The sequence below is a fragment of the Oryzias latipes genome, chromosome 6, assembly GCF_053564925.1.
Source record: "Oryzias latipes strain Hd-rR chromosome 6, Olatipes_Hd-rR_3.1".
In the NCBI taxonomy this organism is placed as follows: Eukaryota; Metazoa; Chordata; class Actinopteri; order Beloniformes; family Adrianichthyidae; genus Oryzias; species Oryzias latipes.
The window spans coordinates 12,545,069-12,571,522 of NC_136242.1; the positions used below are offsets into that span (position 1 = coordinate 12,545,069).

The 26,454-nt window shown below is 43.9% G+C and overlaps 1 protein-coding gene, 1 long non-coding RNA gene and 33 other non-coding genes across 36 annotated transcripts; 34 read left to right on the top strand and 1 right to left on the bottom strand.

Moving 5' to 3' along the window:
• Positions 1–616: 616 nt before the first annotated feature.
• On the top strand, positions 617–689 carry trnar-acg (transfer RNA arginine (anticodon ACG)). The gene has a single exon. It is a non-coding gene; the product is annotated as a tRNA-Arg (tRNA).
• A 389-nt stretch (positions 690–1,078) lies between these two features.
• Positions 1,079–1,151, top strand: trnak-cuu (transfer RNA lysine (anticodon CUU)). The gene has a single exon. It is a non-coding gene; the product is annotated as a tRNA-Lys (tRNA).
• A 607-nt stretch (positions 1,152–1,758) lies between these two features.
• trnay-gua (transfer RNA tyrosine (anticodon GUA)) lies at positions 1,759–1,847 on the top strand. Its single transcript is given in 2 exon segments — positions 1,759–1,795; positions 1,812–1,847. It is a non-coding gene; the product is annotated as a tRNA-Tyr (tRNA).
• A 124-nt stretch (positions 1,848–1,971) lies between these two features.
• Positions 1,972–2,044, top strand: trnar-acg (transfer RNA arginine (anticodon ACG)). The gene has a single exon. It is a non-coding gene; the product is annotated as a tRNA-Arg (tRNA).
• Positions 2,045–2,433: 389 nt separating this feature from the next.
• trnak-cuu (transfer RNA lysine (anticodon CUU)) lies at positions 2,434–2,506 on the top strand. The gene has a single exon. It is a non-coding gene; the product is annotated as a tRNA-Lys (tRNA).
• Positions 2,507–3,103: 597 nt separating this feature from the next.
• trnay-gua (transfer RNA tyrosine (anticodon GUA)) lies at positions 3,104–3,192 on the top strand. Its single transcript is given in 2 exon segments — positions 3,104–3,140; positions 3,157–3,192. It is a non-coding gene; the product is annotated as a tRNA-Tyr (tRNA).
• Positions 3,193–3,316: 124 nt separating this feature from the next.
• trnar-acg (transfer RNA arginine (anticodon ACG)) lies at positions 3,317–3,389 on the top strand. Its single transcript has one exon. It is a non-coding gene; the product is annotated as a tRNA-Arg (tRNA).
• Positions 3,390–3,778: 389 nt separating this feature from the next.
• On the top strand, positions 3,779–3,851 carry trnak-cuu (transfer RNA lysine (anticodon CUU)). The gene has a single exon. It is a non-coding gene; the product is annotated as a tRNA-Lys (tRNA).
• A 614-nt stretch (positions 3,852–4,465) lies between these two features.
• On the top strand, positions 4,466–4,554 carry trnay-gua (transfer RNA tyrosine (anticodon GUA)). Its single transcript is given in 2 exon segments — positions 4,466–4,502; positions 4,519–4,554. It is a non-coding gene; the product is annotated as a tRNA-Tyr (tRNA).
• A 124-nt stretch (positions 4,555–4,678) lies between these two features.
• Positions 4,679–4,751, top strand: trnac-aca (transfer RNA cysteine (anticodon ACA)). The gene has a single exon. It is a non-coding gene; the product is annotated as a tRNA-Cys (tRNA).
• Positions 4,752–5,140: 389 nt separating this feature from the next.
• Positions 5,141–5,213, top strand: trnak-cuu (transfer RNA lysine (anticodon CUU)). The gene has a single exon. It is a non-coding gene; the product is annotated as a tRNA-Lys (tRNA).
• A 608-nt stretch (positions 5,214–5,821) lies between these two features.
• trnay-gua (transfer RNA tyrosine (anticodon GUA)) lies at positions 5,822–5,910 on the top strand. Its single transcript is given in 2 exon segments — positions 5,822–5,858; positions 5,875–5,910. It is a non-coding gene; the product is annotated as a tRNA-Tyr (tRNA).
• Positions 5,911–6,034: 124 nt separating this feature from the next.
• Positions 6,035–6,107, top strand: trnar-acg (transfer RNA arginine (anticodon ACG)). Its single transcript has one exon. It is a non-coding gene; the product is annotated as a tRNA-Arg (tRNA).
• A 388-nt stretch (positions 6,108–6,495) lies between these two features.
• On the top strand, positions 6,496–6,568 carry trnak-cuu (transfer RNA lysine (anticodon CUU)). The gene has a single exon. It is a non-coding gene; the product is annotated as a tRNA-Lys (tRNA).
• An 818-nt stretch (positions 6,569–7,386) lies between these two features.
• trnar-acg (transfer RNA arginine (anticodon ACG)) lies at positions 7,387–7,459 on the top strand. Its single transcript has one exon. It is a non-coding gene; the product is annotated as a tRNA-Arg (tRNA).
• Positions 7,460–7,848: 389 nt separating this feature from the next.
• On the top strand, positions 7,849–7,921 carry trnak-cuu (transfer RNA lysine (anticodon CUU)). The gene has a single exon. It is a non-coding gene; the product is annotated as a tRNA-Lys (tRNA).
• A 606-nt stretch (positions 7,922–8,527) lies between these two features.
• trnay-gua (transfer RNA tyrosine (anticodon GUA)) lies at positions 8,528–8,616 on the top strand. The gene is given in 2 exon segments: positions 8,528–8,564; positions 8,581–8,616. It is a non-coding gene; the product is annotated as a tRNA-Tyr (tRNA).
• Positions 8,617–8,740: 124 nt separating this feature from the next.
• Positions 8,741–8,813, top strand: trnar-acg (transfer RNA arginine (anticodon ACG)). Its single transcript has one exon. It is a non-coding gene; the product is annotated as a tRNA-Arg (tRNA).
• Positions 8,814–9,203: 390 nt separating this feature from the next.
• On the top strand, positions 9,204–9,276 carry trnak-cuu (transfer RNA lysine (anticodon CUU)). The gene has a single exon. It is a non-coding gene; the product is annotated as a tRNA-Lys (tRNA).
• A 607-nt stretch (positions 9,277–9,883) lies between these two features.
• On the top strand, positions 9,884–9,972 carry trnay-gua (transfer RNA tyrosine (anticodon GUA)). The gene is given in 2 exon segments: positions 9,884–9,920; positions 9,937–9,972. It is a non-coding gene; the product is annotated as a tRNA-Tyr (tRNA).
• A 124-nt stretch (positions 9,973–10,096) lies between these two features.
• Positions 10,097–10,169, top strand: trnar-acg (transfer RNA arginine (anticodon ACG)). Its single transcript has one exon. It is a non-coding gene; the product is annotated as a tRNA-Arg (tRNA).
• Positions 10,170–10,558: 389 nt separating this feature from the next.
• Positions 10,559–10,631, top strand: trnak-cuu (transfer RNA lysine (anticodon CUU)). The gene has a single exon. It is a non-coding gene; the product is annotated as a tRNA-Lys (tRNA).
• Positions 10,632–11,233: 602 nt separating this feature from the next.
• trnay-gua (transfer RNA tyrosine (anticodon GUA)) lies at positions 11,234–11,322 on the top strand. Its single transcript is given in 2 exon segments — positions 11,234–11,270; positions 11,287–11,322. It is a non-coding gene; the product is annotated as a tRNA-Tyr (tRNA).
• A 124-nt stretch (positions 11,323–11,446) lies between these two features.
• trnar-acg (transfer RNA arginine (anticodon ACG)) lies at positions 11,447–11,519 on the top strand. Its single transcript has one exon. It is a non-coding gene; the product is annotated as a tRNA-Arg (tRNA).
• Positions 11,520–11,906: 387 nt separating this feature from the next.
• trnak-cuu (transfer RNA lysine (anticodon CUU)) lies at positions 11,907–11,979 on the top strand. Its single transcript has one exon. It is a non-coding gene; the product is annotated as a tRNA-Lys (tRNA).
• A 600-nt stretch (positions 11,980–12,579) lies between these two features.
• Positions 12,580–12,668, top strand: trnay-gua (transfer RNA tyrosine (anticodon GUA)). Its single transcript is given in 2 exon segments — positions 12,580–12,616; positions 12,633–12,668. It is a non-coding gene; the product is annotated as a tRNA-Tyr (tRNA).
• A 124-nt stretch (positions 12,669–12,792) lies between these two features.
• On the top strand, positions 12,793–12,865 carry trnar-acg (transfer RNA arginine (anticodon ACG)). Its single transcript has one exon. It is a non-coding gene; the product is annotated as a tRNA-Arg (tRNA).
• A 389-nt stretch (positions 12,866–13,254) lies between these two features.
• trnak-cuu (transfer RNA lysine (anticodon CUU)) lies at positions 13,255–13,327 on the top strand. Its single transcript has one exon. It is a non-coding gene; the product is annotated as a tRNA-Lys (tRNA).
• Positions 13,328–15,826: 2,499 nt separating this feature from the next.
• Positions 15,827–22,820, top strand: LOC144992535 (uncharacterized). Of its 2 annotated transcripts, none has more exons than XM_078949254.1 (8): positions 15,827–17,778; positions 17,871–18,215; positions 18,454–20,046; positions 20,168–20,830; positions 21,004–21,056; positions 21,137–21,390; positions 21,529–21,774; positions 22,040–22,820. In XM_078949254.1, the coding sequence occupies exons 1-8, from the start codon at positions 17,112–17,114 to the stop codon at positions 22,692–22,694; spliced, it is 4,476 nt and encodes a 1,491-aa protein (XP_078805380.1). In that variant the 5' UTR covers positions 15,827–17,111; the 3' UTR covers positions 22,695–22,820. The 2 variants fall into 2 exon arrangements, with proteins under 2 accessions (XP_078805380.1, XP_078805381.1); XM_078949255.1 differs by having other exon boundaries at positions 20,168–20,725.
• LOC144992536 (uncharacterized) lies at positions 22,400–23,951 on the bottom strand. The gene is made up of 2 exons (XR_013656571.1): positions 22,956–23,951; positions 22,400–22,739 (listed from the first exon to the last, which is right to left on the bottom strand). It is a non-coding gene; the product is annotated as an uncharacterized LOC144992536 (long non-coding RNA).
• Positions 23,952–24,276: 325 nt separating this feature from the next.
• On the top strand, positions 24,277–24,349 carry trnak-cuu (transfer RNA lysine (anticodon CUU)). Its single transcript has one exon. It is a non-coding gene; the product is annotated as a tRNA-Lys (tRNA).
• Positions 24,350–24,960: 611 nt separating this feature from the next.
• On the top strand, positions 24,961–25,049 carry trnay-gua (transfer RNA tyrosine (anticodon GUA)). The gene is given in 2 exon segments: positions 24,961–24,997; positions 25,014–25,049. It is a non-coding gene; the product is annotated as a tRNA-Tyr (tRNA).
• Positions 25,050–25,173: 124 nt separating this feature from the next.
• Positions 25,174–25,246, top strand: trnar-acg (transfer RNA arginine (anticodon ACG)). The gene has a single exon. It is a non-coding gene; the product is annotated as a tRNA-Arg (tRNA).
• Positions 25,247–25,635: 389 nt separating this feature from the next.
• trnak-cuu (transfer RNA lysine (anticodon CUU)) lies at positions 25,636–25,708 on the top strand. The gene has a single exon. It is a non-coding gene; the product is annotated as a tRNA-Lys (tRNA).
• Positions 25,709–26,309: 601 nt separating this feature from the next.
• trnay-gua (transfer RNA tyrosine (anticodon GUA)) lies at positions 26,310–26,398 on the top strand. Its single transcript is given in 2 exon segments — positions 26,310–26,346; positions 26,363–26,398. It is a non-coding gene; the product is annotated as a tRNA-Tyr (tRNA).
• Positions 26,399–26,454: the final 56 nt, after the last annotated feature.

Consider the following 26,454-nt stretch of genomic DNA (forward strand, 5'->3'; position numbering starts at 1 on the left):
CAATGTTCAGCAATCATTATGAAACATGCCGATTCTTTGCAAAAAGATCATTGAAAAATGTTTGTATGGACACAGAATTCCTCAGCAAGCTGCATTGGATGAAGGAGACAGAGGCTTACACCTCTCTTTAGCACAACCTTGGGATAGGGGAAAAACATCAATGACTAGCAAGAACTAAGAACCAAATTAGCTAAACTGCATATAGGGAGTGATGTTATCAAGGTACACCAAGTCACAGATGCTTGCTCAAGACAAGACATTTCACCAAATCTTGCCTTTAATGGTTCAGTGTCGCACTAGCATCCCCTGTTAGCAGAAGGCCTGAGTCACAATGGGTCCCTTTCAAGGAGTCTGTGGGACATGGTATATCCATAAAGAGGCCTGGAAAACTACTGCTCCATTCCCTTCGATAGCTCAGATGGTAGAGCGGAGGACTGTAGATGAAGCGGGACAGGTATCCTTAGGTCGCTGGTTCAATTCCGGCTCAAAGGAAGAGCTTTCACTTAAGGTGGGCTGACTGTCTTTTTTCTTTGGCAAATGGACCTTTGCCTTTCATTGGCTGAAAAAGCAAAAGAGGATCTTTGCGCTCTGCGGGCCACGTGAATACAAACGCATGGGGCTAGTGGCGCAATGGATAACGCATCTGACTACGGATCAGAAGATTCTAGGTTCGACTCCTAGCTAGCTCGGCTTTTGGTCACTTCCACATTGCTAAAATGAGCAATTAGCCAACCCACACTGCAAATCATGAAAATCCCATAAGACACACTCAACAATCACCCTGTTTCTAGACCCAAAGCTTACCCTCACCTTGTCTTTCACAGAAAACATCTCATCTTCCGTCACATTCGAGTGCCTCTTTCGGCTTTTATGGCCACCATTTTGCACAATCTTTCAGACATCATATTTGCACAAGTGAGCTGTTATCTGATAATCTTTGCTATCTTGTTGCATGCGCCAAAACAATTTCACCAGAAGGTTGAATGTTCTCAGCTGTAAACGCAATAGATGTGTCGTTCACATCTCATTGGATTAGTACCTTGTTTTTTTTTCTTCAAGGTCTCTGAAAGACTTTCATGCCTGGCTAGCTCAGTCGGTAGAGCATGAGACTCTTAATCTCAGGGTCGTGGGTTCGAGCCCCACGTCGGGCGATGACTTGACTGAAGCTGTCAGTATGATTTCAGTTAAGCTATTTGTTTGTTGTGCCATTGCAAAAGCACAAGTAAAATGGTGCTCTGGTCATCTTCCAAGCCCCCCCCCCCCAATAAGCTTCAGTTACTCCACCAGGAATTGTTTGCTAAGAATCACTAAAGGTGTTTGATGATCCTTAAATGAGTAGTTCTTAGCGTGCCTGTCAATGTTCAGCAATCATTATGAAACATGCCAATTCTTTGCAAAAAGATCATTGAAAAATGTTTGTATGGACACAGAATTCCTCAGCAAGCTGCATTGGATGAAGGAGACAGAGGCTTACACCTCTCTTTAGCAGAACCTTGGGATAGGGGAAAAACATCAATGACTAGCAAGAACTAAGAACCAAATTAGCTAAACTGCATATAGGGAGTGATGTTATCAAGGTACACCAAGTCACAGATGCTTGCTCAAGACAAGACATTTCACCAAATCTTGCCTTTGATGGTTCAGTGTCGCACTAGCATCCCCTGTTAGCAGAAGGCCTGAGTCACAATGGGTCCCTTTCAAGGAGTCTGTGGGACATGGTATATCCATAAAGAGGCCTGGAAAACTACTGCTCCATTCCCTTCGATAGCTCAGATGGTAGAGCGGAGGACTGTAGATGAAGCGGGACAGGTATCCTTAGGTCGCTGGTTCAATTCCGGCTCGAAGGAAGAGCTTTCACTTAAGGTGGGCTGACTGTCTTTTTTCTTTGGCAAATGGACCTTTGCCTTTCATTGGCTGAAAAAGCAAAAGAGGATCTTTGCGCTCTGCGGGCCACGTGCATACAAACGCATGGGGCTAGTGGCGCAATGGATAACGCATCTGACTACGGATCAGAAGATTCTAGGTTCGACTCCTAGCTAGCTCGGCTTTTGGTCACTTCCACATTGCTAAAATGAGCAATTAGCCAACCCACACTGCAAATCATGAAAATCCCATAAGACACACTCAACAATCACCCTGTTTCTAGACCCAAAGCTTACCCTCACCTTGTCTTTCACAGAAAAGATCTCATCTTCCGTCACATTCGATTGCCTCTTTCGGCTTTTATGGCCACCATTTTGCACAATCTTTCAGACATCATATTTGCACAAGTGAGCTGTTATCTGATAATCTTCGCTATCTTGTTGCATGCGCCAAAACAATTTCACCAGAAGGTTGAATGTTCTCAGCTGTAAACGCAATAGATGTGTCGTTCACATCTCATTGGATTAGTACCTTGTTTTTTTTTCTTCAAGGGCTCTGAAAGACTTTCATGCCTGGCTAGCTCAGTCGGTAGAGCATGAGACTCTTAATCTCAGGGTCGTGGGTTCGAGCCCCACGTCGGCCGATGACTTGACTGAAGCTGTCAGTATGATTTCAGTTAAGCTATTTGTTTGTTGTGCCATTGCACAAGTAAAATGGTGCTCTGGTCATCCTCCAAGCCCCCCCCCCCAATAAGCTTCAGTTAATCCACCAGGAAATGGTTGCTAAGAATCACTAAAGGTGTTTGATGATCCTTAAATGAGTAGTTCTTAACGTGCCTGTCAATGTTCAGCAATCATGAAACATGCCGATTCTTTGCAAAAAGATCATTGAAAAATGTTTGTATGGACACAGAATTCCTCAGCAAGCTGCATTGCATGAAGGAGACAGAGGCTTACACCTCTCTTTAGCAGAACCTTGGGATAGGGGAAAAACATCAATGACTAGCAAGAACTAAGAACCAAATTAGCTAAACTGCATATAGGTAGTGATGTTATCAAGGTACACCAAGTCACAGATGCTTGCTCAAGACAAGACATTTCACCAAATCTTGCCTTTGATGGTTCAGTGTCGCACTAGCATCCCCTGTTAGCAGAAGGCCTGAGTCACAATGGGTCCCTTTCAAGGAGTCTGTGGGACATGGTATATCCATAAAGAGGCCTGGAAAACTACAGCTCCATTCCCTTCGATAGCTCAGATGGTAGAGCAGAGGACTGTAGATGAAGCGGGACAGGTATCCTTAGGTCGCTGGTTCAATTCCGGCTCGAAGGAAGAGCTTTCACTTAAGGTGGGCTGACTGTCTTTTTTCTTTGGCAAATGGACCTTTGCCTTTCATTGGCTGAAAAAGCAAAAGAGGATCTTTGCGCTCTGCGGGCCACGTGAATACAAACGCATGGGGCTAGTGGCGCAATGGATAACGCATCTGACTACGGATCAGAAGATTCTAGGTTCGACTCCTAGCTAGCTCGGCTTTTGGTCACTTCCACATTGCTAAAATGAGCAATTAGCCAACCCACACTGCAAATCATGAAAATCCCATAAGACACACTCAACAATCACCCTGTTTCTAGACCCAAAGCTTACCCTCACCTTGTCTATCACAGAAAAGATCTCATCTTCCGTCACATTCCAGTGCCTCTTTCGGCTTTTATGGCCACCATTTTGCACAATCTTTCAGACATCATATTTGCACAAGTGAGCTGTTATCTGATAATCTTCGCTATCTTGTTGCAGGCGCCAAAACAATTTCACCAGAAGGTTGAACGTACTCAGCTGTAAACGCAATAGATGTGTCGTTCACATCTCATTGGATTAGTACCTTGTTTTTTTTTCTTCAAGGGCTCTGAAAGACTTTCATGCCTGGCTAGCTCAGTCGGTAGAGCATGAGACTCTTAATCTCAGGGTCGTTGGTTCGAGCCCCACGTCGGGCGATGACTTGACTGAAGCTGTCAGTATGATTTCAGTTAAGCTATTTGTTTGTTGTGCCATTGCACAAGTAAAATGGTGCTCTGGTCATCCTCCAAGCCCCCCCCCCCCCCCCCCCCCCCCCAATAAGCTTCAGTTACTCCACCAGGAATTGGTTGCTAAGAATCACTAAAGGTGTTTGATGATCCTTAAATGAGTAGTTCTTAACGTGCCTGTCAATGTTCAGCAATCATTATGAAACATGCCGATTCTTTGCAAAAAGATCATTGAAAAATGTTTGTATGGACACAGAATTCCTCAGCAAGCTGCATTGGATGAAGGAGACAGAGGCATACACCTCTCTTTAGCAGAACCTTGGGATAGGGGAAAAACATCAATGACTAGCAAGAACTAAGAACCAAATTAGCTAAACTGCATATAGGGAGTGATGTTATCAAGGTACACCAAGTCACAGATGCTTGCTCAAGACAAGACATTTCACCAAATCTTGCCTTTGATGGTTCAGTGTCGCACTAGCATCCCCTGTTAGCAGAAGGCCTGAGTCACAATGGGTCCCTTTCAAGGAGTCTGTGGGACATGGTATATCCATAAAGATGCCTGGAAAACTACTGCTCCATTCCCTTCGATAGCTCAGATGGTAGAGCGGAGGACTGTAGATGAAGCGGGACAGGTATCCTTAGGTCGCTGGTTCAAATCCGGCTCGAAGGAAGAGCTTTCACTTAAGGTGGGCTGACTGTCTTTTTTCTTTGGCAAATGGACCTTTGCCTTTCATTGGCTGAAAAAGCAAAAGAGGATCTTTGCGCTCTGCGCGCCACGTGAATACAAACACATGGGGCTAGTGGCGCAATGGATAACGCATCTGACTACAGATCAGAAGATTCTAGGTTCGACTCCTAGCTAGCTCGGCTTTTGGTCACTTCCACATTGCTAAAATGAGCAATTAGCCAACCCACACTGCAAATCATGAAAATCCCATAAGACACACTCAACAATCACCCTGTTTCTAGACCCAAAGCTTACCCTCACCTTGTCTTTCACAGAAAAGATCTCATCTTCCGTCACATTCGAGTGCCTCTTTCGGCTTTTATGGCCACCATTTTGCACAATCTTTCAGACATCATATTTGCACAAGTGAGCTGTTATCTGATAATCTTTGCTATCTTGTTGCATGCGCCAAAACAATTTCACCAGAAGGTTGAATGTTCTCAGCTGTAAACGCAATAGATGTGTCGTTCACATCTCATTGGATTAGTACCTTGTTTTTTTTTCTTCAAGGTCTCTGAAAGACTTTCATGCCTGGCTAGCTCAGTCGGTAGAGCATGAGACTCTTAATCTCAGGGTCGTGGGTTCGAGCCCCACGTCGGGCGATGACTTGACTGAAGCTGTCAGTATGATTTCAGTTAAGCTATTTGTTTGTTGTGCCATTGCAAAAGCACAAGTAAAATGGTGCTCTGGTCATCTTCCAAGCCCCCCCCCCCCCAATAAGCTTCAGTTACTCCACCAGGAATTGGTTGCTAAGAATCACTAAAGGTGTTTGATGATCCTTAAATGAGTAGTTCTTAACGTGCCTGTCAATGTTCAGCAATCATTATGAAACATGCCGATTCTTTGCAAAAAGATCATTGAAAAATGTTTGTATGGACACAGAATTCCTCAGCAAGCTGCATTGGATGAAGGAGACAGAGGCTTACACCTCTCTTTAGCACAACCTTGGGATAGGGGAAAAACATCAATGACTAGCAAGAACTAAGAACCAAATTAGCTAAACTGCATATGGGGAGTGATGTTATCAAGGTACACCAAGTCACAGATGCTTGCTCAAGACAAGACATTTCACCAAATCTTGCCTTTGATGGTTCAGTGTCGCACTAGCATCCCCTGTTAGCAGAAGGCCTGAGTCACAATGGGTCCCTTTCAAGGAGTCTGTGGGACATGGTATATCCATAAAGAGGCCTGGAAAACTACTGCTCCATTCCCTTCGATAGCTCAGATGGTAGAGCGGAGGACTGTAGATGAAGCGGGACAGGTATCCTTAGGTCGCTGGTTCAATTCCGGCTCGAAGGAAGAGCTTTCACTTAAGGTGGGCTGACTGTCTTTTTTCTTTGGCAAATGGACCTTTGCCTTTCATTGGCTGAAAAAGCAAAAGAGGATCTTTGCGCTCTGCGGGCCACGTGAATACAAACGCATGGGGCTAGTGGCGCAATGGATAACGCATCTGACTACGGATCAGAAGATTCTAGGTTCGACTCCTAGCTAGCTCGGCTTTTGGTCACTTCCACATTGCTAAAATGAGCAATTAGCCAACCCACACTGCAAATCATGAAAATCCCATAAGACACACTCAACAATCACCCTGTTTCTAGACCCAAAGCTTACCCTCACCTTGTCTTTCACAGAAAAGATCTCATCTTCCGTCACATTCGAGTGCCTCTTTCGGCTTTTATGGCCACCATTTTGCACAATCTTTCAGACATCATATTTGCACAAGTGAGCTGTTATCTGATAATCTTCGCTATCTTGTTGCATGCGCCAAAACAATTTCACCAGAAGGTTGAACGTACTCAGCTGTAAACGCAATAGATGTGTCGTTCACATCTCATTGGATTAGTACCTTGTTTTTTTTCTTCAAGGGCTCTGAAAGACTTTCATGCCTGGCTAGCTCAGTCGGTAGAGCATGAGACTCTTAATCTCAGGGTCGTGGGTTCGAGCCCCACGTCGGGCGATGACTTGACTGAAGCTGTCAGTATGATTTCAGTTAAGCTATTTGTTTGTTGTGCCATTACACAAGTAAAATGGTGCTCTGGTCATCTTCCAAGCCCCCCCCTCCCCAACAATAAGCTCCAGTTACTCCACCAGGAATTGGTTGCTAAGAATCACTAAAGGTGTTTGATGATACTTAAATGAGTAGTTCTTAACGTGCCTGTCAATGTTCAGCAATCATTATGAAACATGCCAATTCTTTGCAAAAAGATCATTGAAAAATGTTTGTATGGACACAGAATTCCTCAGCAAGCTGCATTGGATGAAGGAGACAGAGGCTTACACCTCTCTTTAGCAGAACCTTGGGATAGGGGAAAAACATCAATGACTAGCAAGAACTAAGAACCAAATTAGCTAAACTGCATATAGGGAGTGATGTTATCAAGGTACACCAAGTCACAGATGCTTGCTCAAGACAAGACATTTCACCAAATCTTGCCTTTGATGGTTCAGTGTCGCACTAGCATCCCCTGTTAGCAGAAGGCCTGAGTCACAATGGGTCCCTTTCAAGGAGTCTGTGGGACATCGTATATCCATAAAGATGCCTGGAAAACTACTGCTCCATTCCCATCGATAGCTCAGATGGTAGAGCGGAGGACTGTAGATGAAGCGGGACAGGTATCCTTAGGTCGCTGGTTCAATTCCGGCTCGAAGGAAGAGCTTTCACTTAAGGTGGGCTGACTGTCTTTTTTCTTTGGCAAATGGACCTTTGCCTTTCATTGGCTGAAAAAGCAAAAGAGGATCTTTGCGCTCTGCGGGCCACGTGAATACAAACGCATGGGGCTAGTGGCGCAATGGATAACGCATCTGACTACGGATCAGAAGATTCTAGGTTCGACTCCTAGCTAGCTCGGCTTTTGGTCACTTCCACATTGCTAAAATGAGCAATTAGCCAACCCACACTGCAAATCATGAAAATCCCATAAGACACACTCAACAATCACCCTGTTTCTAGACCCAAAGCTTACCCTCACCTTGTCTTTCACAGAAAAGATCTCATCTTCCGTCACATTCGAGTGCCTCTTTCGGCTTTTATGGCCACCATTTTGCACAATCTTTCAGACATCATATTTGCACAAGTGAGCTGTTATCTGATAATCTTTGCTATCTTGTTGCATGCGCCAAAACAATTTCACCAGAAGGTTGAATGTTCTCAGCTGTAAACGCAATAGATGTGTCGTTCACATCTCATTGAATTAGTACCTTGTTTTTTTTTCTTCAAGGTCTCTGAAAGACTTTCATGCCTGGCTAGCTCAGTCGGTAGAGCATGAGACTCTTAATCTCAGGGTCGTGGGTTCGAGCCCCACGTCGGGCGATGACTTGACTGAAGCTGTCAGTATGATTTCAGTTAAGCTATTTGTTTGTTGTGCCATTGCAAAAGCACAAGTAAAATGGTGCTCTGGTCATCTTCCAAGCCCCCCCCCCCAATAAGCTTCAGTTACTCCACCAGGAATTGGTTGCTAAGAATCACTAAAGGTGTTTGATGATCCTTAAATGAGTAGTTCTTAACGTGCCTGTCAATGTTCAGCAATCATTATGAAACATGCCGATTCTTTGCAAAAAGATCATTGAAAAATGTTTGTATGGACACAGAATTCCTCAGCAAGCTGCATTGGATGAAGGAGACAGAGGCTTACACCTCTCTTTAGCACAACCTTGGGATAGGGGAAAAACATCAATGACTAGCAAGAACTAAGAACCAAATTAGCTAAACTGCATATAGGGAGTGATGTTATCAAGGTACACCAAGTCACAGATGCTTGCTCAAGACAAGACATTTCACCAAATCTTGCCTTTGATGGTTCAGTGTCGCACTAGCATCCCCTGTTAGCAGAAGGCCTGAGTCACAATGGGTCCCTTTCAAGGAGTCTGTGGGACATGGTATATCCATAAAGAGGCCTGGAAAACTACAGCTCCATTCCCTTCGATAGCTCAGATGGTAGAGCGGAGGACTGTAGATGAAGCGGGACAGGTATCCTTAGGTCGCTGGTTCAATTCCGGCTCGAAGGAAGAGCTTTCACTTAAGGTGGGCTGACTGTCTTTTTTCTTTGGCAAATGGACCTTTGCCTTTCATTGGCTGAAAAAGCAAAAGAGGATCTTTGCGCTCTGCGGGCCACGTGAATACAAAAGCATGGGGCTAGTGGCGCAATGGATAACGCATCTGACTACGGATCAGAAGATTCTAGGTTCGACTCCTAGCTAGCTCGGCTTTTGGTCACTTCCACATTGCTAAAATGAGCAATTAGCCAACCCACACTGCAAATCATGAAAATCCCATAAGACACACTCAACAATCACCCTGTTTCTAGACCCAAAGCTTACCCTCACCTTGTCTTTCACAGAAAAGATCTCATCTTCCGTCACATTCGAGTGCCTCTTTCGGCTTTTATGGCCACCATTTTGCACAATCTTTCAGACATCATATTTGCACAAGTGAGCTGTTATCTGATAATCTTCGCTATCTTGTTGCATGCGCCAAAACAATTTCACCAGAAGGTTGAACGTACTCAGCTGTAAACGCAATAGATGTGTCGTTCACATCTCATTGGATTAGTACCTTGTTTTTTTTTTCTTCAAGGGCTGTGAAAGACTTTCATGCCTGGCTAGCTCAGTCGGTAGAGCATGAGACTCTTAATCTCAGGGTCGTGGGTTCGAGCCCCACGTCGGGCGATGACTTGACTGAAGCTGTCAGTATGATTTCAGTTAAGCTATTTGTTTGTTGTGCCATTGCAAAAGCACAAGTAAAATGGTGCTCTGGTCATCTTCCAAGCCCCCCCCCCCCAATAAGCTTCAGTTACTCCACCAGGAATTGGTTGCTAAGAATCACTAAAGGTGTTTGATGATCCTTAAATGAGTAGTTCTTAACGTGCCTGTCAATGTTCAGCAATCATTATGAAACATGCCGATTCTTTGCAAAAAGATCATTGAAAAATGTTTGTATGGACACAGAATTCCTCAGCAAGCTGCATTGGATGAAGGAGACAGAGGCTTACACCTCTCTTTAGCACAACCTTGGGATAGGGGAAAAACATCAATGACTAGCAAGAACTAAGAACCAAATTAGCTAAACTGCATATAGGGAGTGATGTTATCAAGGTACACCAAGTCACAGATGCTTGCTCAAGACAAGACATTTCACCAAATCTTGCCTTTGATGGTTCAGTGTCGCACTAGCATCCCCTGTTAGCAGAAGGCCTGAGTCACAATGGGTCCCTTTCAAGGAGTCTGTGGGACATGGTATATCCATAAAGAGGCCTGGAAAACTACTGCTCCATTCCCTTCGATAGCTCAGATGGTAGAGCGGAGGACTGTAGATGAAGCGGGACAGGTATCCTTAGGTCGCTGGTTCAATTCCGGCTCGAAGGAAGAGCTTTCACTTAAGGTGGGCTGACTGTCTTTTTTCTTGGGCAAATGGACCTTTGCCTTTCATTGGCTGAAAAAGCAAAAGAGGATCTTTGCGCTCTGCGGGCCACGTGAATACAAACGCATGGGGCTAGTGGCGCAATGGATAACGCATCTGACTACGGATCAGAAGATTCTAGGTTCGACTCCTAGCTAGCTCGGCTTTTGGTCACTTCCACATTGCTAAAATGAGCAATTGGCCAACCCACACTGCAAATCATGAAAATCCCATAAGACACACTCAACAATCACCCTGTTTCTAGACCCAAAGCTTACCCTCACCTTGTCTTTCACAGAAAAGATCTCATCTTCCGTCACATTCGAGTGCCTCTTTCGGCTTTTATGGCCATCATTTTGCACAATCTTTCAGACATCATATTTGCACAAGTGAGCTGTTATCTGATAATCTTCGCTATCTTGTTGCATGCGCCAAAACAATTTCACCAGAAGGTTGAACGAACTCAGCTGTAAACGCAATAGATGTGTCGTTCACATCTCATTGGATTAATACCTTGTTTTTTTTTCTTCAAGGGCTCTGAAAGACTTTCATGCCTGGCTAGCTCAGTCGGTAGAGCATGAGACTCTTAATCTCAGGGTCGTGGGTTCGAGCCCCACGTCGGCCGATGACTTGACTGAAGCTGTCAGTATGATTTCAGTTAAGCTATTTGTTTGTTGTGCCATTGCACAAGTAAAATGGTGCTCTGGTCATCCTCCAAGCCCCCCCCCCCCCAATAAGCTTCAGTTACTCCACCAGGAATTGGTTGCTAAGAATCACTAAAGGTGTTTGATGATACTTAAATGAGTAGTTCTTAACGTGCCTGTCAATGTTCAGCAATCATTATGAAACATGCCGATTCTTTGCAAAAAGATCATTGAAAAATGTTTGTATGGACACAGAATTCCTCAGCAAGCTGCATTGCATGAAGGAGACAGAGGCTTACACCTCTCTTTAGCAGAACCTTGGGATAGGGGAAAAACATCAATGACTAGCAAGAACTAAGAACCAAATTAGCTAAACTGCATATAGGGAGTGATGTTATCAAGGTACACCAAGTCACAGATGCTTGCTCAAGACAAGACATTTCACCAAATCTTGCCTTTGATGGTTCAGTGTCGCACTAGCATCCCCTGTTAGCAGAAGGCCTGAGTCACAATGGGTCCCTTTCAAGGAGTCTGTGGGACATGGTATATCCATAAAGAGGCCTGGAAAACTACTGCTCCATTCCCTTCGATAGCTCAGATGGTAGAGCGGAGGACTGTAGATGAAGCGGGACAGGTATCCTTAGGTCGCTGGTTCAATTCCGGCTCGAAGGAAGAGCTTTCACTTAAGGTGGGCTGACTGTCTTTTTTCTTTGGCAAATGGACCTTTGCCTTTCATTGGCTGAAAAAGCAAAAGAGGATCTTTGCGCTCTGCGGGCCACGTGAATACAAACGCATGGGGCTAGTGGCGCAATGGATAACGCATCTGACTACGGATCAGAAGATTCTAGGTTCGACTCCTAGCTAGCTCGGCTTTTGGTCACTTCCACATTGCTAAAATGAGCAATTAGCCAACCCACACTGCAAATCGTGAAAATCCCATAAGACACACTCAACAATCACCCTGTTTCTAGACCCAAAGCTTACCCTCACCTTGTCTATCACAGAAAAGATCTCATCTTCCGTCACATTCGAGTGCCTCTTTCGGCTTTTATGGCCAACATTTTGCACAATCTTTCAGACATCATATTTGCACAAGTGAGCTGTTATCTGATAATCTTCGCTATCTTGTTGCATGCGCCAAAACAATTTCACCAGAAGGTTGAACGTACTCAGCTGTAAACGCAATAGATGTGTCGTTCACCTCATTGGATTAGTACCTTGTTTTTTTTTCTTCAAGGGCTGTGAAAGACTTTCATGCCTGGCTAGCTCAGTCGGTAGAGCAAGAGACTCTTAATCTCAGGGTCGTGGGTTCGAGCCCCACGTCGGCCGATGACTTGACTGAAGCTGTCAGTATGATTTCAGTTAAGCTATTTGTTTGTTGTGCCATTGCACAAGTAAAATGGTGCTCTGGTCATCCTCCAAGCCCCCCCCCCCAATAAGCTTCAGTTACTCCACCAGGAATTGGTTGCTAAGAATCACTAAAGGTGTTTGATGATCCTTAAATGAGTAGTTCTTAACGTGCCTGTCAATGTTCAGCAATCATTATGAAACATGCCGATTCTTTGCAAAAAGATCATTGAAAAATGTTTGTATGGACACAGAATTCCTCAGCAAGCTGCATTGCATGAAGGAGACAGAGGCTTACACCTCTCTTTAGCAGAACCTTGGGATAGGGGAAAAACATCAATGACTAGCAAGAACTAAGAACCAAATTAGCTAAACTGCATATAGGGAGTGATGTTATCAAGGTACACCAAGTCACAGATGCTTGCTCAAGACAAGACATTTCACCAAATCTTGCCTTTGATGGTTCAGTGTCGCACTAGCATCCCCTGTTAGCAGAAGGCCTGAGTCACAATGGGTCCCTTTCAAGGAGTCTGTGGGACATGGTATATCCATAAAGAGGCCTGGAAAACTACTGCTCCATTCCCTTCGATAGCTCAGATGGTAGAGCGGAGGACTGTAGATGAAGCGGGACAGGTATCCTTAGGTCGCTGGTTCAATTCCGGCTCGAAGGAAGAGCTTTCACTTAAGGTGGGCTGACTGTCTTTTTTCTTTGGCAAATGGACCTTTGCCTTTCATTGGCTGAAAAAGCAAAAGAGGATCTTTGCGCTCTGCGGGCCACGTGAATACAAACGCATGGGGCTAGTGGCGCAATGGATAACGCATCTGACTACGGATCAGAAGATTCTAGGTTCGACTCCTAGCTAGCTCGGCTTTTGGTCACTTCCACATTGCTAAAATGAGCAATTAGCCAACCCACACTGCAAATCATGAAAATCCCATAAGACACAGTCAACAATCACCCTGTTTCTAGACCCAAAGCTTACCCTCACCTTGTCTTTCACAGAAAACATCTCATCTTCCGTCACATTCGAGTGCCTCTTTCGGCTTTTATGGCCACCATTTTGCACAATCTTTCAGACATCATATTTGCACAAGTGAGCTGTTATCTGATAATCTTCGCTATCTTGTTGCATGCGCCAAAACAATTTCACCAGAAGGTTGAACGTACTCAGCTGTAAACGCAATAGATGTGTCGTTCACATCTCATTGGATTAGTACCTTGTTTTTTTTTCTTCAAGGGCTCTGAAAGACTTTCATGCCTGGCTAGCTCAGTCGGTAGAGCATGAGACTCTTAATCTCAGGGTCGTGGGTTCGAGCCCCACGTCGGGCGATGACTTGACTGAAGCTGTCAGTATGATTTCAGTTAAGCTATTTGTTTGTTGTGCCATTGCACAAGTAAAATGGTGCTCTGGTCATCTTCCAAGCCCCCCCCTCCCCAACAATAAGCTCCAGTTACTCCACCAGGGGCCTGTTTCACAAAGGAGGTTCAACCAACTCTGAGGTCAAACCTGAACTCTGAGTTGGTCAATCGAGAGATTGACAACTCTGAGTTTTCAGTTTCAGAGCAGCTGATCCGCTTTAGATCAATCAACTCTGAGTGGACTGATTCGGAGGTGAGCGTGCGCACCGCGTCTATAAGAAGCCATTATCAATGGAGCGCAGATATCACGAGTCACCATGGCAACCGTGAAAACAAAGAGGTCTGCGTATTTTTCGCCAGCTGAACTTGACGTGCTGCTGCAGAGTTGCAGTGAATATGAGAACATATTCCAGAAGAAAAGCAACACCGCTGCATCTGCAAAACAGAGACAGTTAGCGTGGGAAACATAGCTGCTCAAGTTAATGCCTAAGTTTGCATTTAAATCATTGTTATAAATATTGACTGTAATAACTTTTTAAATAGCGTAAGGTGTGAAATAAAAAATGGTGATATTTAGGTGTACTTTTGAAGTGTCATTCCTGGTGTAAATGCATGAAATGCTGCATAGTGTACAGAACCAATCTGGGGGAAAATGCATTTAACGTCGGTAATGTTTAGAGGACTTTTTTGTTAACCTTCCCCTCTAGCAAACGTTGGTCATTTTAATATTAATACATGCAATTGTGTTTTTAAAAGTGAACTTTTGTCTACTGTTGAACCTTTCGCTGCGCAAAGACTTCCTTCTTTTCTCTCGTCTTTCCGACCGTGCGTGGTCAAAAGCGCAGGGGAGATTTCCTTCAGGGCTGAAGGGAATTCTCCTTCGGGGTTCACTTCCCGTTGGAAACCCTCAACCTCCAGAGCGGAATAAGAATGACTCCAAAGCAGTTATTCTGGGAATGACACCTTCTCCGTCCTCCTCATCCGTGCTCACCCCACCCCCCCCCATCTGCACCTGCAATCGCCCCTCCCCTTGTCCCTCGTGGATTGCACCCCGCTCAGCACACACACACTGCAACACTACCCCTGTATTGATCAAGTGGTATAGGTTTATATGGGATTAAGAAAGTAAGCAGTGCTAGAAAATTGTGTTTCCAAAAAGTAATTGTTACATTAATCTAATTCAATGTCCCTGATTTCATTTTCATGTAGATGCAATCCTGCAGGAATTAAAAGAAACATGGCAGCAGCTAAAAATGAAGTATAAAAACATAATTCAATCAGGTCAAATGTGAGCATGTCATGGATGTAGGCTTTGTTGACAATATTTGACATATGAAACATCTACATAGCAAGACCTAATGTTGTTTTCATTTTGTATATGTAATTGACTGCAACGAAAAACGGTAACGCTCAAACAAAAACGTATGGGGAAATGACAAAACATCGAGTCGAGGTCTCAAAATCCTCGTACGACGTAAATGTAATTCTCTACGAATTAATGCAGCCTCCTCATCTATTGGGTCCTCCAAAAAAGGACAAGCCATTCTTGTCACTTAGATCGCGTGACGGAAATGTGGGCAATGAAGGTTGAAGCCAAATATAGTGCTTCGTCTTTAAAAAGGGGAGGGGACCGGCAAAAACTTCGAGTTTGGAGAATAAAACCTGCTCCCGACCAGGTTAGGTTCACAGCATAAGTAACCATGGATACTGACTCCGAGTAAAAGTTAACTCTCTTTCAGAAACGGGTTTGACTTACTCTGCTTTCTCTGGTTTGACAAACCTCCGATTCTGAAACGGAAAACCCAGGGTTTCCCTGATTTCCGGGTTTATGAACTCAGAGTTTACACTTAACCTCCTTTGTGAAACAGGCCCCAGGAATTGGTTGCTAAGAATCACTAAAGGTGTTTGATGATACTTAAATGAGTAGTTCTTAACGTGCCTGTCAATGTTCAGCAATCATTATGAAACATGCCAATTCTTTGCAAAAAGATCATTGAAAAATGTTTGTATGGACACAGAATTCCTCAGCAAGCTGCATTGGATGAAGGAGACAGAGGCTTACACCTCTCTTTAGCAGAACCTTGGGATAGGGGAAAACATCAATGACTAGCAAGAACTAAGAACCAAATCAGCTAAACTGCATATAGGGAGTGATGTTATCAAGGTACACCAAGTCACAGATGCTTGCTCAAGACAAGACATTTCACCAAATCTTGCCTTTGATGGTTCAGTGTCGCACTAGCATCCCCTGTTAGCAGAAGGCCTGAGTCACAATGGGTCCCTTTCAAGGAGTCTGTGGGACATGGTATATCCATAAAGAGGCCTGGAAAACTACTGCTCCATTCCCTTAGATAGCTCAGATGGTAGAGCGGAGGACTGTAGATGAAGCGGGACAGGTATCCTTAGGTCGCTGGTTCAATTCCGGCTCGAAGGAAGAGCTTTCACTTAAGGTGGGCTGACTGTCTTTTTTCTTTGGCAAATGGACCTTTGCCTTTCATTGGCTGAAAAAGCAAAAGAGGATCTTTGCGCTCTGCGGGCCACGTGAATACAAACGCATGGGGCTAGTGGCGCCCCCGGCCGCTGGTTAGTCGAGCTCGATCTCGGTCATTCTTGGTTGTGATATCCAATCAAATCACTTACTTGCAACCAAGATTCGAACCTCTCCTCCAATAAGCTGTTCTCTAGCGTACGACATCTCGCCCAAGAGTAACCTAGAATTACCCAATCAGTTGCCACGATGAATGTCCGGGGCGATGACAAAGGACTAACCAATGAGATGCAAGAAGAGAGAAGAGCGCTTGAAGGAAAAAAAAAAAAAAAAAAAAAAAAAAGAGCGCTTCATTTGCATTTGCGAACATCGCTAAAAGTGTCGAAGCAAGATTTGATCCCGTTTTCAACGTTGATCACGACTTTTCACAGTAAGTACGGAGTTGTCATTGTGAAATTTACTTTTAAATGTTTGTGCTATCGTAATAACACGTTTTTGCTGATGGTATTACCTGTCGTACTCCGCTAGAAAGGTTGTTTTCCTTTGGTCATTTACAGTAAGTGTCCTCCATTGTTGTTGTTCAACCAGCGGGGTTTTTCCACTGACCGTGTAGTAAAATAACAAGTAAATCTTTTTTAATCGTCTGAAAGCGAGGCTAACTGAAATGTGTAACCGAACTTTTAGCAAGCAGCGGTGTTTTTCACGTTGGTCATTTACTGTATTGAAAACGTCAGGCCAAAAATAAAATCAGAGCATCAGCTGCTCAAATATGAATAATAACCGGACCTTTTACGTGTCGATTGCTGCTTCTTTGTGTTTGTTATTTGCCTTTCGGCCGCATGTTTTACTAGCGAGTACTTTCACACATGCACACGAATACTTTTATTTGTTCAAAGTTATTTTTGTTGTTTTTATTATTAAACATAAGAAAAATTTATGAATGAATTATTTCGGGAATGAGTCAGACTGTTGTCCTCAAGCTTTGCAATATGTTATTTTCTTTTGTTGTGTTTAATGTTTTGAATAATAGTAATTAATAATAATAATAATTAATAATAATTTAAATTAATAACATTCCGCAAAAAACAAGCAATTGGTATTTAAGAACTCACAAAAAAATCAAAGTAAATAATACATGTATCCATCCAATCAAATAAAACTGTATTAAAGCCTTCAATCTGTAGCATTTTATTTTCTCATCTTGTGTTTGCACAGCTCAGTTTATGGTTTACAATCTGCTTTTCTCATTTGATTCATTCAGCTTTTATGATGGAACCCAGATTCAGAAGACTGGCTAGTGGCATTCTGAATTTGTCAGACTCATCGGAAGCCTATTCCTATAAGAAGGCAAAAAAAGGAAAGCCATGGATGAAGCCCTTGTCCCCGGAAGCAGTACTGGAAAAGGCAACAAAGAACCTGCTGGATCATCAGGGAGATCTTTCCAACAGAAAGCATCTTCTTGGCTTCTTTGAGATCCAGTTTGGTATTTTCCAGGGCCAGACATTCAAATGGCTGCTGGAAAATGCTTTAGGTTATGCTGCCTACCTTGTTGCTGCTATGAAGAGAGATCCAACAGGGGGTAGTAAAGACACCAAGGATCATGCCAGCAACAAAGAAAGTTTCAGAGAATACATGGAAATGTTTCCATCTGCCAAAACTGCTGTGGCGATGAAAGAGGAGCAGTGGTCACGAGAGAAGACACAGCCTAGTTTGTCCAGCCAGCCGGGACCATCGATGGCATCCTCTTCTTCTCAGACTCCATCAACGTCTAATCCTTCTGCTGCAAGACCTCCCAGTTCACCACCACATCCCAAAACTCCTCAGCCCATCTCCACCGCGTCTCTCTCTTCCCTATTAGTGGGTAATTTGGCCAAGGACAAAAACATTGAGAAAGCTGTAAAAAGGCTGGCGTCCCCATTTAAAGTCAGACCCTGTAAGAAAACAATTCTCTTTTTTTCCAAACCCTGAGTTACATTAAATCTTATTGGCAGTGGATGTTAATGCTGTGTTGTTGTTGTTTTTCAGCTTTGATACATGCACGGCCACATTCCACATCCACAACTTTAAACAAGCCAGCTGGATCCCTTTCTTCCTCACCTGCGCTTGTAGGATCCCCCTTCACCCTCGAAGCCTCCCCCTCCGCCTCCTCCTCCTCCCTCCCAGTAGCAGGACCCTCTTCCCCACACCCAACTGTGGAAACCTCCATCAATCCTCCACAGACACCACCAGCCTTTGGCCCTAAAGCCAGTGAGGAGTTCTCCACCGCTGCAGGTCCAAAAACTCCCACCACATTTCCACCCGTGTCGAGTGAAGTGGACGACAGCACGCTTCTGGCAGAAGCACTCAGATGGGATAAATCTCACTCAGCAAGTATGTACATTTTATATAGAATTTTTTATGTATTTACTCAAGCATGCATTTAAAGAAAAAAAACACACACACACACACACCACTGACACCAACATTTTTATTTATATATTTAAACAAAACCCTTTTGCATTTGCTCTGACTGAAAAAGCTTTAAGGTTTAAGTGTCCCCTGAAATTTTAAATTTTATCCATGCACAAATTCTATTAATAGACTTTTTACCTTCTCTTTTTCCTCTCAGCACAAAGAGTGTGTCTTCCAGCCGGCTGGCTCCACACACTGCCTGAGGTGGACCAGAGATGGATGTCCAAAGCTCTTTTCAATTGGACAGCGCAAGGACATCCTGAACTGGACTTCAGCAGGGTGGACAGACTGTGGTGGTATCCTCCACAATTCCCATTGCACGTCACCAATGTCCCTCAGCCCGAAGACTATTTTGGCAGCCCCCTCTTCCTTTGGATGCCCCGAAAACTCTGGCAAGTCAAGCTGACATGTCCTCATTCAGATTGCCACAAAGGGCTTCTGACCTCATCTGGTGTTCATCAGAAGATCAGGCAAGTTATTTCTCTGGACATAACTTACTTTGTGGCATCTGAATATTTAGTTTGCAAAATATGCAAAAGAAAGGTCATCAGCTGGAGCCATGCCATCGTCTCCCAGCTGGATGTGGGGCACAGGGGGCAGTTTCCCTGCATCCTCACATCCAAGCTTGCCTGTGACCTGAGGGTGGTCACTTTGATGCGCCAGAGGGGTCTGGGAAACAGCAGCAGCCAGATTAGGAAGAAGGTGCAGGAGAGTCATTCAGAAGTGTGGCTGAAGAAGACTGTCCAGTACCTGACGGACTGTAAACAAGTCAAAGGGGCTGTTGAAAAGGGTCTCATAAGACCAGTCACGTTTTCACCTCCCCCTCCAATGCCTACTGTTCCAAAGCACAGGTGGATGATGCAGGTCTACGCCCAAGATGTTCTCCAGAGGCTGACTGAGGTCAAGGCCTCAGTAACATCAACTTATGGACGCATCTTGAAGCTGGACTCCACCAAGAAAGTGGCTCGGAAACTGGCTGGAAGGGGTTTTGGAACAGCGACCTGGGCAACAAATGTTGGCAATGAGCACGGCCAAATAATAATGTCTGTGCTCACTGCTAGCGAAGGTTTTGGCCTGGGGCCAATGATTGAGGGACTCATAGGGAGATATGCAGTGGCTGGGGTACCTCCCCCTGAAGTGCTTTACGTCGACAGAGACTGCTGTGGAAACACGCTTCTTCGGCGAATGTTCCAGAAGTGGAAAGACCTTCACATCCGCCTGGACATATGGCACTTCATGAGAAGGTTTTCGGTGGGCTGCACCACGGATTCACACCAGCTGTATGCATCCTTCATGAGGCGCCTCAGCCACTGTCTCTTTATGTGGGATGAGGAAGATCTGACAGCCCTCAAGATCGCAAAGCGCTCCGAACTTTCTGCCAGGCTCACCAATCCCTCAGATGCTGACGTGCTGCGGTCCATTAGCCGCAGTGAGTTAGCCCTGCACTGCAGGAGAACGACACGTGGCTCTCAGGAGACTCTGGCTCTCATCAAAAGCCTCATCCAAGCTTTTGATGGGGACAATGGCCGCGACACTCTGGGGGTCCCTCTGATCAACTCGGAACGCATGGCTGGCATTTTAGCTGCTCAGGCAAAACATGTGGCCTGCATCCAGGACCCCCCAGGCATCCAGCTGTACACCAGGACGGGAACAATCCTGAAAGGAGGACATCGTTTGCCCACATACCGCTGTGCCAGAGGTTCAACATCCCTTGAATCTTTTCATCTTCACCTGAATAGGTTCATCCCTGGTAAGTTGTTCTTTTATCTTTCCTTGAAACACAAAAATCCTAAAATATTGTAAAAAATATAGAAAGCCATATGTATTTATGCATGGAAACGTGTGTTTTGTTTTTTCCATGGATACTACAGGCACCCTGGCAAGTGATGTCTTCTTCCAGGCCTACCTGTTAGATGGGCTGGCCAGGTGGAATGAAGACCGCGCTGTAGCCGCCACATCAGACAAGCAGCAGCAGCCATGCTCCTACGACCATCTCCTGCGGCATGCTGCTAACAGTTTGTCTGAGGAGGTCCTTGGCCAGGAAATTGTTCCCTATACTGGGCCAAGGAAATACACAGGTATGCACACTTTTTTTGAAAAGAACTTCAAAACCTTTTTTCTTCTTCTAATGAGTGCTTTGCCTTTTACAGGTGAACTTCTAGGGGTGGAGTACCTTTACCAGCAAACTGGTAAAGTTCTCCAAGATTACAGACAGGCTGTTGAAGAGTCTGAGACAATGGACATGGAGATTGAAGACAGCTTCAATGAACCCGAAGAGTTTGAAGACTTCACTGTGGCCACTTTGGAGCCAGTGAGGACCTTCACAGTCTCTTCAACGTCATCCTTGGCACCCACCAGCAGTCTGTCAGCTCCAGACCCTCAGCCTGGCCCCTCTTGGTCTCCTCCTCCTCCTGAGGGTCCTTCAACGAGTGCGACACACTCAGCGCCTGGACCTACATCACCATCTCCCTCTTCATCACCTTCCGCCACCACCTCTGTTCCCCCTTGTGTCTTATCCCCCGCTGAACAGAGCAGTGAGTTTAGTTCAACTTTTCTATTGAAAAAAGAAAAAGTAAAGTAGTATGTATGTTTTTTATTTATTTACCGGTATTTTGTTTTGCAAATGGGAAAAAGGTCTAGGAGTGCTTTCATTATAAGGATTTATCATGTTACTGTTTATTAAGGGATTTGCTTTTTTCTTTTACAGCCTCCAAAACAGATCTGCCAGCAACCCCTCAACAGTTGGACTCTTCATGTGACGTAAGACTAAGTTCTTTTCAAAAGCATAAATGTCTTTTTTCTTTTAATTTGATTCACTAATTGTTGTTCTTGTTTTATAGGATTCTGTCGGCCCTGACAACGTGGAGGGTTATGGGGCCGTGCAGGAGCTGGCTGATTTCTTGGTCGGCCTCCGGCACAATAACCTTGTGGTGACTGCAGAGGAGTCAAACCGGATCGTTTCCCTGTGGCAGTCATTGGGGGATTATGACAAACAAAAAACGGTTTACTCCCAGCGTCACCAAGCCCACCTGAAGCAGGGTAGATTTAGAGCAACCAAAAAAATTGTAGCCCCCGGCGTCGAAAGCACAAAAAGGTGAGTAGACAAAAAACACACAAGAGCTGAGCCACCAAAAGAAGTGACACAAAACAAAATGTTTGGTTTTAAAATAACACTTTAAATCATATATCCTTGTTTTTTTGTCCTTACTTTTCCCCTTCTTTTTTCATTCAGGTGTTTTATCGGGGCTCACAGTCCTGCACAGTGGCCAGACTGCAACCGAGTGTCAGAGGCCATCTTTGTGAGACTCTGTGCCTTGTACCCAAACGCCGTCCGATGCGAAGGGAAGAAGGTTTCTCGGTTCACTATGGTGGTGCGAATGTACAGGACGATTAGAGAGTGTGTCGTCTCAAATGCCAGAATTATGAGTGAGACCACCATCCAGCTCCCAGAAGTAAATGCTGCTACAGTCACACAATGGTAAGTAAATTAGAATGATTTTAATACATGACATTTTCAGTCTTTATGAATACATTTTCAACAACATCAAACAGAAAAATATAAGAAGCTGTATCCTCCAGAATGCATAGAGGAAAATCAAAACAGTTTAATCAAAAAATAGGATCAAACAATAGTAGGGGGGGCTTTTTCATTTGTCTTGCATCTTATAAACACAAAGGCAGCTGGAGCTGTTACCCTGTTTTGATTCTATTGTTGAACCTTTTCGTTTTGCACATATTTACAGGTACAGCAGGCGGTGCCGGGCACAAGAAAAACTAATTTTAAACCAGGGCATCCCACAACCTGCTGCTTCCATGGCAGCTACAGAAAAACTTCCAGATCCACTCCAGAAAGGAACACCTTTACAGGTGGGGACCTCAGCTCAGCCGCACATTTTTGTGCTTCCGCCCAACACTGCTGGGGAGGCAAAACTTAAGGCAAAGCCACAGCTGCAGGCACTAGCACCCCAATTGAGTTCTACACCCTTCATCATCCCATCAGGATCCACCTCACAGGTTTTGGTTCCTCCCGTTTTAAATGTCCCATTCAGTTTTGTCCTGCCTCCTCCTCCTGCCGTGCCGATCATACTTGCTGTGCCGCCATCACCTCAGCCTCTTTCCAGCACGCCATACACGACACAACAATACCGAAAGAGGAAAATGGAAGCAGAAAAAATGGGTATTATGAAAAGGAAATACATAAAAAAAACAGAAACCATAACGTGCAGCAAATGCGGTGGAAACAGACAGCCACCATCCCACCGTCAGTACTTTGGGAACTGGTTTTGTGAAGCAACAGAGACTCAGTCATTTGACAATTGGAGGGCTGAGCTACAGAAGCGTGGATATGGGAAAAAAAAGAGAGGAAATGACCCACCACCACCAGCACCACCACTTTAAACAAAAAGCAGTCCTTGCACAGAAAAACTTGCACATCCAAAGCACCTAATGTTTTATACTGGTTTATATAATTTTTTAAACATTGTAATGATGACACCATCTTTTATATATGTTTTCTATAATATTTTGTTGGGTTTTTTTCTGTAAGAGTTATTGTGTTTTTTAAGCTTCAAGTTGTCGTTCTTGTTTAAAAGGACCACCACCAGCACCACCACAAACAGAGCAGTCCTTGCACAGAAAAATTTGCACATCCCAAAGCACCTATTGTTTTATATTGGTTTATTTTTGTGCTTTTCTATATAGATTTTGTTTTTTCTAAAGTTAAACATTGTAATGATGATACCATCTTTTATATATTTTTTCTATAATATTTTGTTGGTGTTTTCTGTAAGAATTATTGTGTTTTTTAAGCTTTGAGTTGTATTTGTCATTTAAATTTGCTATTTCAATATTTCAGTATTTGATCAAAATATAATAATTGAATTTTTGGATAGAAAACTGTCATATGGATGCCATTTACGGAGGTATTTGCATTAAAGAACTTTTACATGAGCACTTGAGTATTTTAATTTGTGTTCATCTTTTAAATCAACAGTCAGATTTTAGAAGATTGTCAATACATTACATCTGTAGTTGTTTTTACACAAATAATTATATTGTTATGCTGCTGTAGTACATTAATTAGACAATTCATTTTGTTTCAAGATTCAAAGCAAACTTTATTGTCAATCTCTATAATGTTTTCAAATAAATAGAAATTTAAATTCATTTTCTCTTCAAACTCCAGTCTAAAGGAATCTAACTTCAAATTACAGAATGAAATGACCAACAAATAGGGTGAATATAAATATAAAAAAATAAAGTCACTGTTACAAAAAGGTGAAAAAAAATCTTAATTTTCATATAGTTTATAATTCCATTATTAATGTCATATAGTTTATAACTTTATTATTAACAAATCTCATTTGCTATGAGGCCTGGCAAACTTGGCAGAAGAGGTTAAGAAAGCCACGAGGCCAAAAAAAAAACCAGTTCGAACGCGTCCGGTGCGGGGTTCGAACCCGCGGCCTCTGCATGCGTTCCTACAAAACTTGAAAGCTTTACCTCGACTGATGGGCGCAGTCCTTGGCGCAATGGATAACGCATCTGACTACGGATCAGAAGATTCTAGGTTCGACTCCTAGCTAGCTCGGCTTTTGGTCACTTCCACATTGCTAAAATGAGCAATTAGCCAACCCACACTGCAAATCATGAAAATCCCATAAGACACACTCAACAATCACCCTGTTTCTAGACCCAAAGCTTACCCTCACCTTGTCTTTCACAGAAAAGATCTCATCTTCCGTCACATTCGAGTGCCTCTTTCGGCTTTTATGGCCACCATTTTGCACAATCTTTCAGACATTATATTTGCACAAGTGAGCTGTTATCTGATAATCTTCGCTATCTTGTTGCATGCGCCAAAACAATTTCACCAGAAGGTTGAATGTTCTCAGCTGTAAACGCAATAGATGTGTCGTTCACATCTCATTGGATTAGTACCTTGTTTTTTTTTTCTTCAAGGGCTCTGAAAGACTTTCATGCCTGGCTAGCTCAGTCGGTAGAGCATGAGACTCTTAATCTCAGGGTCGTGGGTTCGAGCCCCACGTCGGGCGATGACTTGACTGAAGCTGTCAGTATGATTTCAGTTAAGCTATTTGTTTGTTGTGCCATTGCACAAGTAAAATGGTGCTCTGGTCATCCTCCAAGCCCCCCCCCCCCCCCCCCCCCCAATAAGCTTCAGTTAATCCACCAGGAAATGGTTGCTAAGAATCACTAAAGGTGTTTGATGATCCTTAAATGAGTAGTTCTTAACGTGCCTGTCAATGTTCAGCAATCATTATGAAACATGCCGATTCTTTGCAAAAAGATCATTGAAAAATGTTTGTATGGACACAGAATTCCTCAGCAAGCTGCATTGCATGAAGGAGACAGAGGCTTACACCTGTCTTTAGCAGAACCTTGGGATAGGGGAAAAACATCAATGACTAGCAAGAACTAAGAACCAAATTAGCTAAACTGCATATAGGGAGTGATGTTATCAAGGTACACCAAGTCACAGATGCTTGCTCAAGACAAGACATTTCACCAAATCTTGCCTTTGATGGTTCAGTGTCGCACTAGCATCCCCTGTTAGCAGAAGGCCTGAGTCACAATGGGTCCCTTTCAAGGAGTCTGTGGGACATGGTATATCCATAAAGAGGCCTGGAAAACTACTGCTCCATTCCCTTCGATAGCTCAGATGGTAGAGCAGAGGACTGTAGATGAAGCGGGACAGGTATCCTTAGGTCGCTGGTTCAATTCCGGCTCGAAGGAAGAGCTTTCACTTAAGGTGGGCTGACTGTCTTTTTTCTTTGGCAAATGGACCTTTGCCTTTCATTGGCTGAAAAAGCAAAAGAGGATCTTTGCGCTCTGCGGGCCACGTGAATACAAACGCATGGGGCTAGTGGCGCAATGGATAACGCATCTGACTACGGATCAGAAGATTCTAGGTTCGACTCCTAGCTAGCTCGGCTTTTGGTCACTTCCACATTGCTAAAATGAGCAATTAGCCAACCCACACTGCAAATCATGAAAATCCCATAAGACACACTCAACAATCACCCTGTTTCTAGACCCAAAGCTTACCCTCACCTTGTCTATCACAGAAAAGATCTCATCTTCCGTCACATTCGAGTGCCTCTTTCGGCTTTTATGGCCACCATTTTGCACAATCTTTCAGACATCATATTTGCACAAGTGAGCTGTTATCTGATAATCTTCGCTATCTTGTTGCATGCGCCAAAACAATTTCACCAGAAGGTTGAACGTACTCAGCTGTAAACGCAATAGATGTGTCGTTCACATCTCATTGGATTAGTACCTTGTTTTTTTTTCTTCAAGGGCTGTGAAAGACTTTCATGCCTGGCTAGCTCAGTCGGTAGAGCATGAGACTCTTAATCTCAGGGTCGTGGGTTCGAGCCCCACGTCGGGCGATGACTTGACTGAAGCTGTCAGTATGATTTCAGTTAAGCTATTTGTTTGTTGTGCCATTGCACAAGTAAAATGGTGCTCTGGTCATCCTCCAAGCCCCCCCCCCCCAATAAGCTTCAGTTAATCCACCAGGAAATGGTTGCTAAGAATCACTAAAGGTGTTTGATGATCCTTAAATGAGTAGTTCTTAACGTGCCTGTCAATGTTCAGCAATCATTATGAAACATGCCGATTCTTTGCAAAAAGATCATTGAAAAATGTTTGTATGGACACAGAATTCCTCAGCAAGCTGCATTGCATGAAGGAGACAGAGGCTTACACCTGTCTTTAGCAGAACCTTGGGATAGGGGAAAAACATCAATGACTAGCAAGAACTAAGAACCAAATTAGCTAAACTGCATATAGGGAGTGATGTTATCAAGGTACACCAAGTCACAGATGCTTGCTCAAGACAAGACATTTCACCAAATCTTGCCTTTGATGGTTCAGTGTCGCACTAGCATCCCCTGTTAGCAGAAGGCCTGAGTCACAATGGGTCCCTTTCAAGGAGTCTGTGGGACATGGTATATCCATAAAGAGGCCTGGAAAACTACTGCTCCATTCCCTTCGATAGCTCAGATGGTAGAGCAGAGGACTGTAGATGAAGCGGGACAGGTATCCTTAGGTCGCTGGTTCAATTCCGGCTCGAAGGAAGAGCTTTCACTTAAGGTGGGCTGACTGTCTTTTTTCTTTGGCAAATGGACCTTTG

Excerpts from the sequence above, each read along its gene's own strand:
- LOC144992535 (XM_078949254.1), top strand. The coding sequence starts at position 17,112 with ATGATGGAACCCAGATTCAGAAGACTGGCTAGTGGCATTCTGAATTTG. Across the intron at positions 21,391-21,528 it reads GGCGTCGAAAGCACAAAAAG|GTGTTTTATCGGGGCTCACA; the intron begins GTGAGTAGACAA and ends TTTTTCATTCAG. Across the intron at positions 21,775-22,039 it reads GCTGCTACAGTCACACAATG|GTACAGCAGGCGGTGCCGGG; the intron begins GTAAGTAAATTA and ends ACATATTTACAG.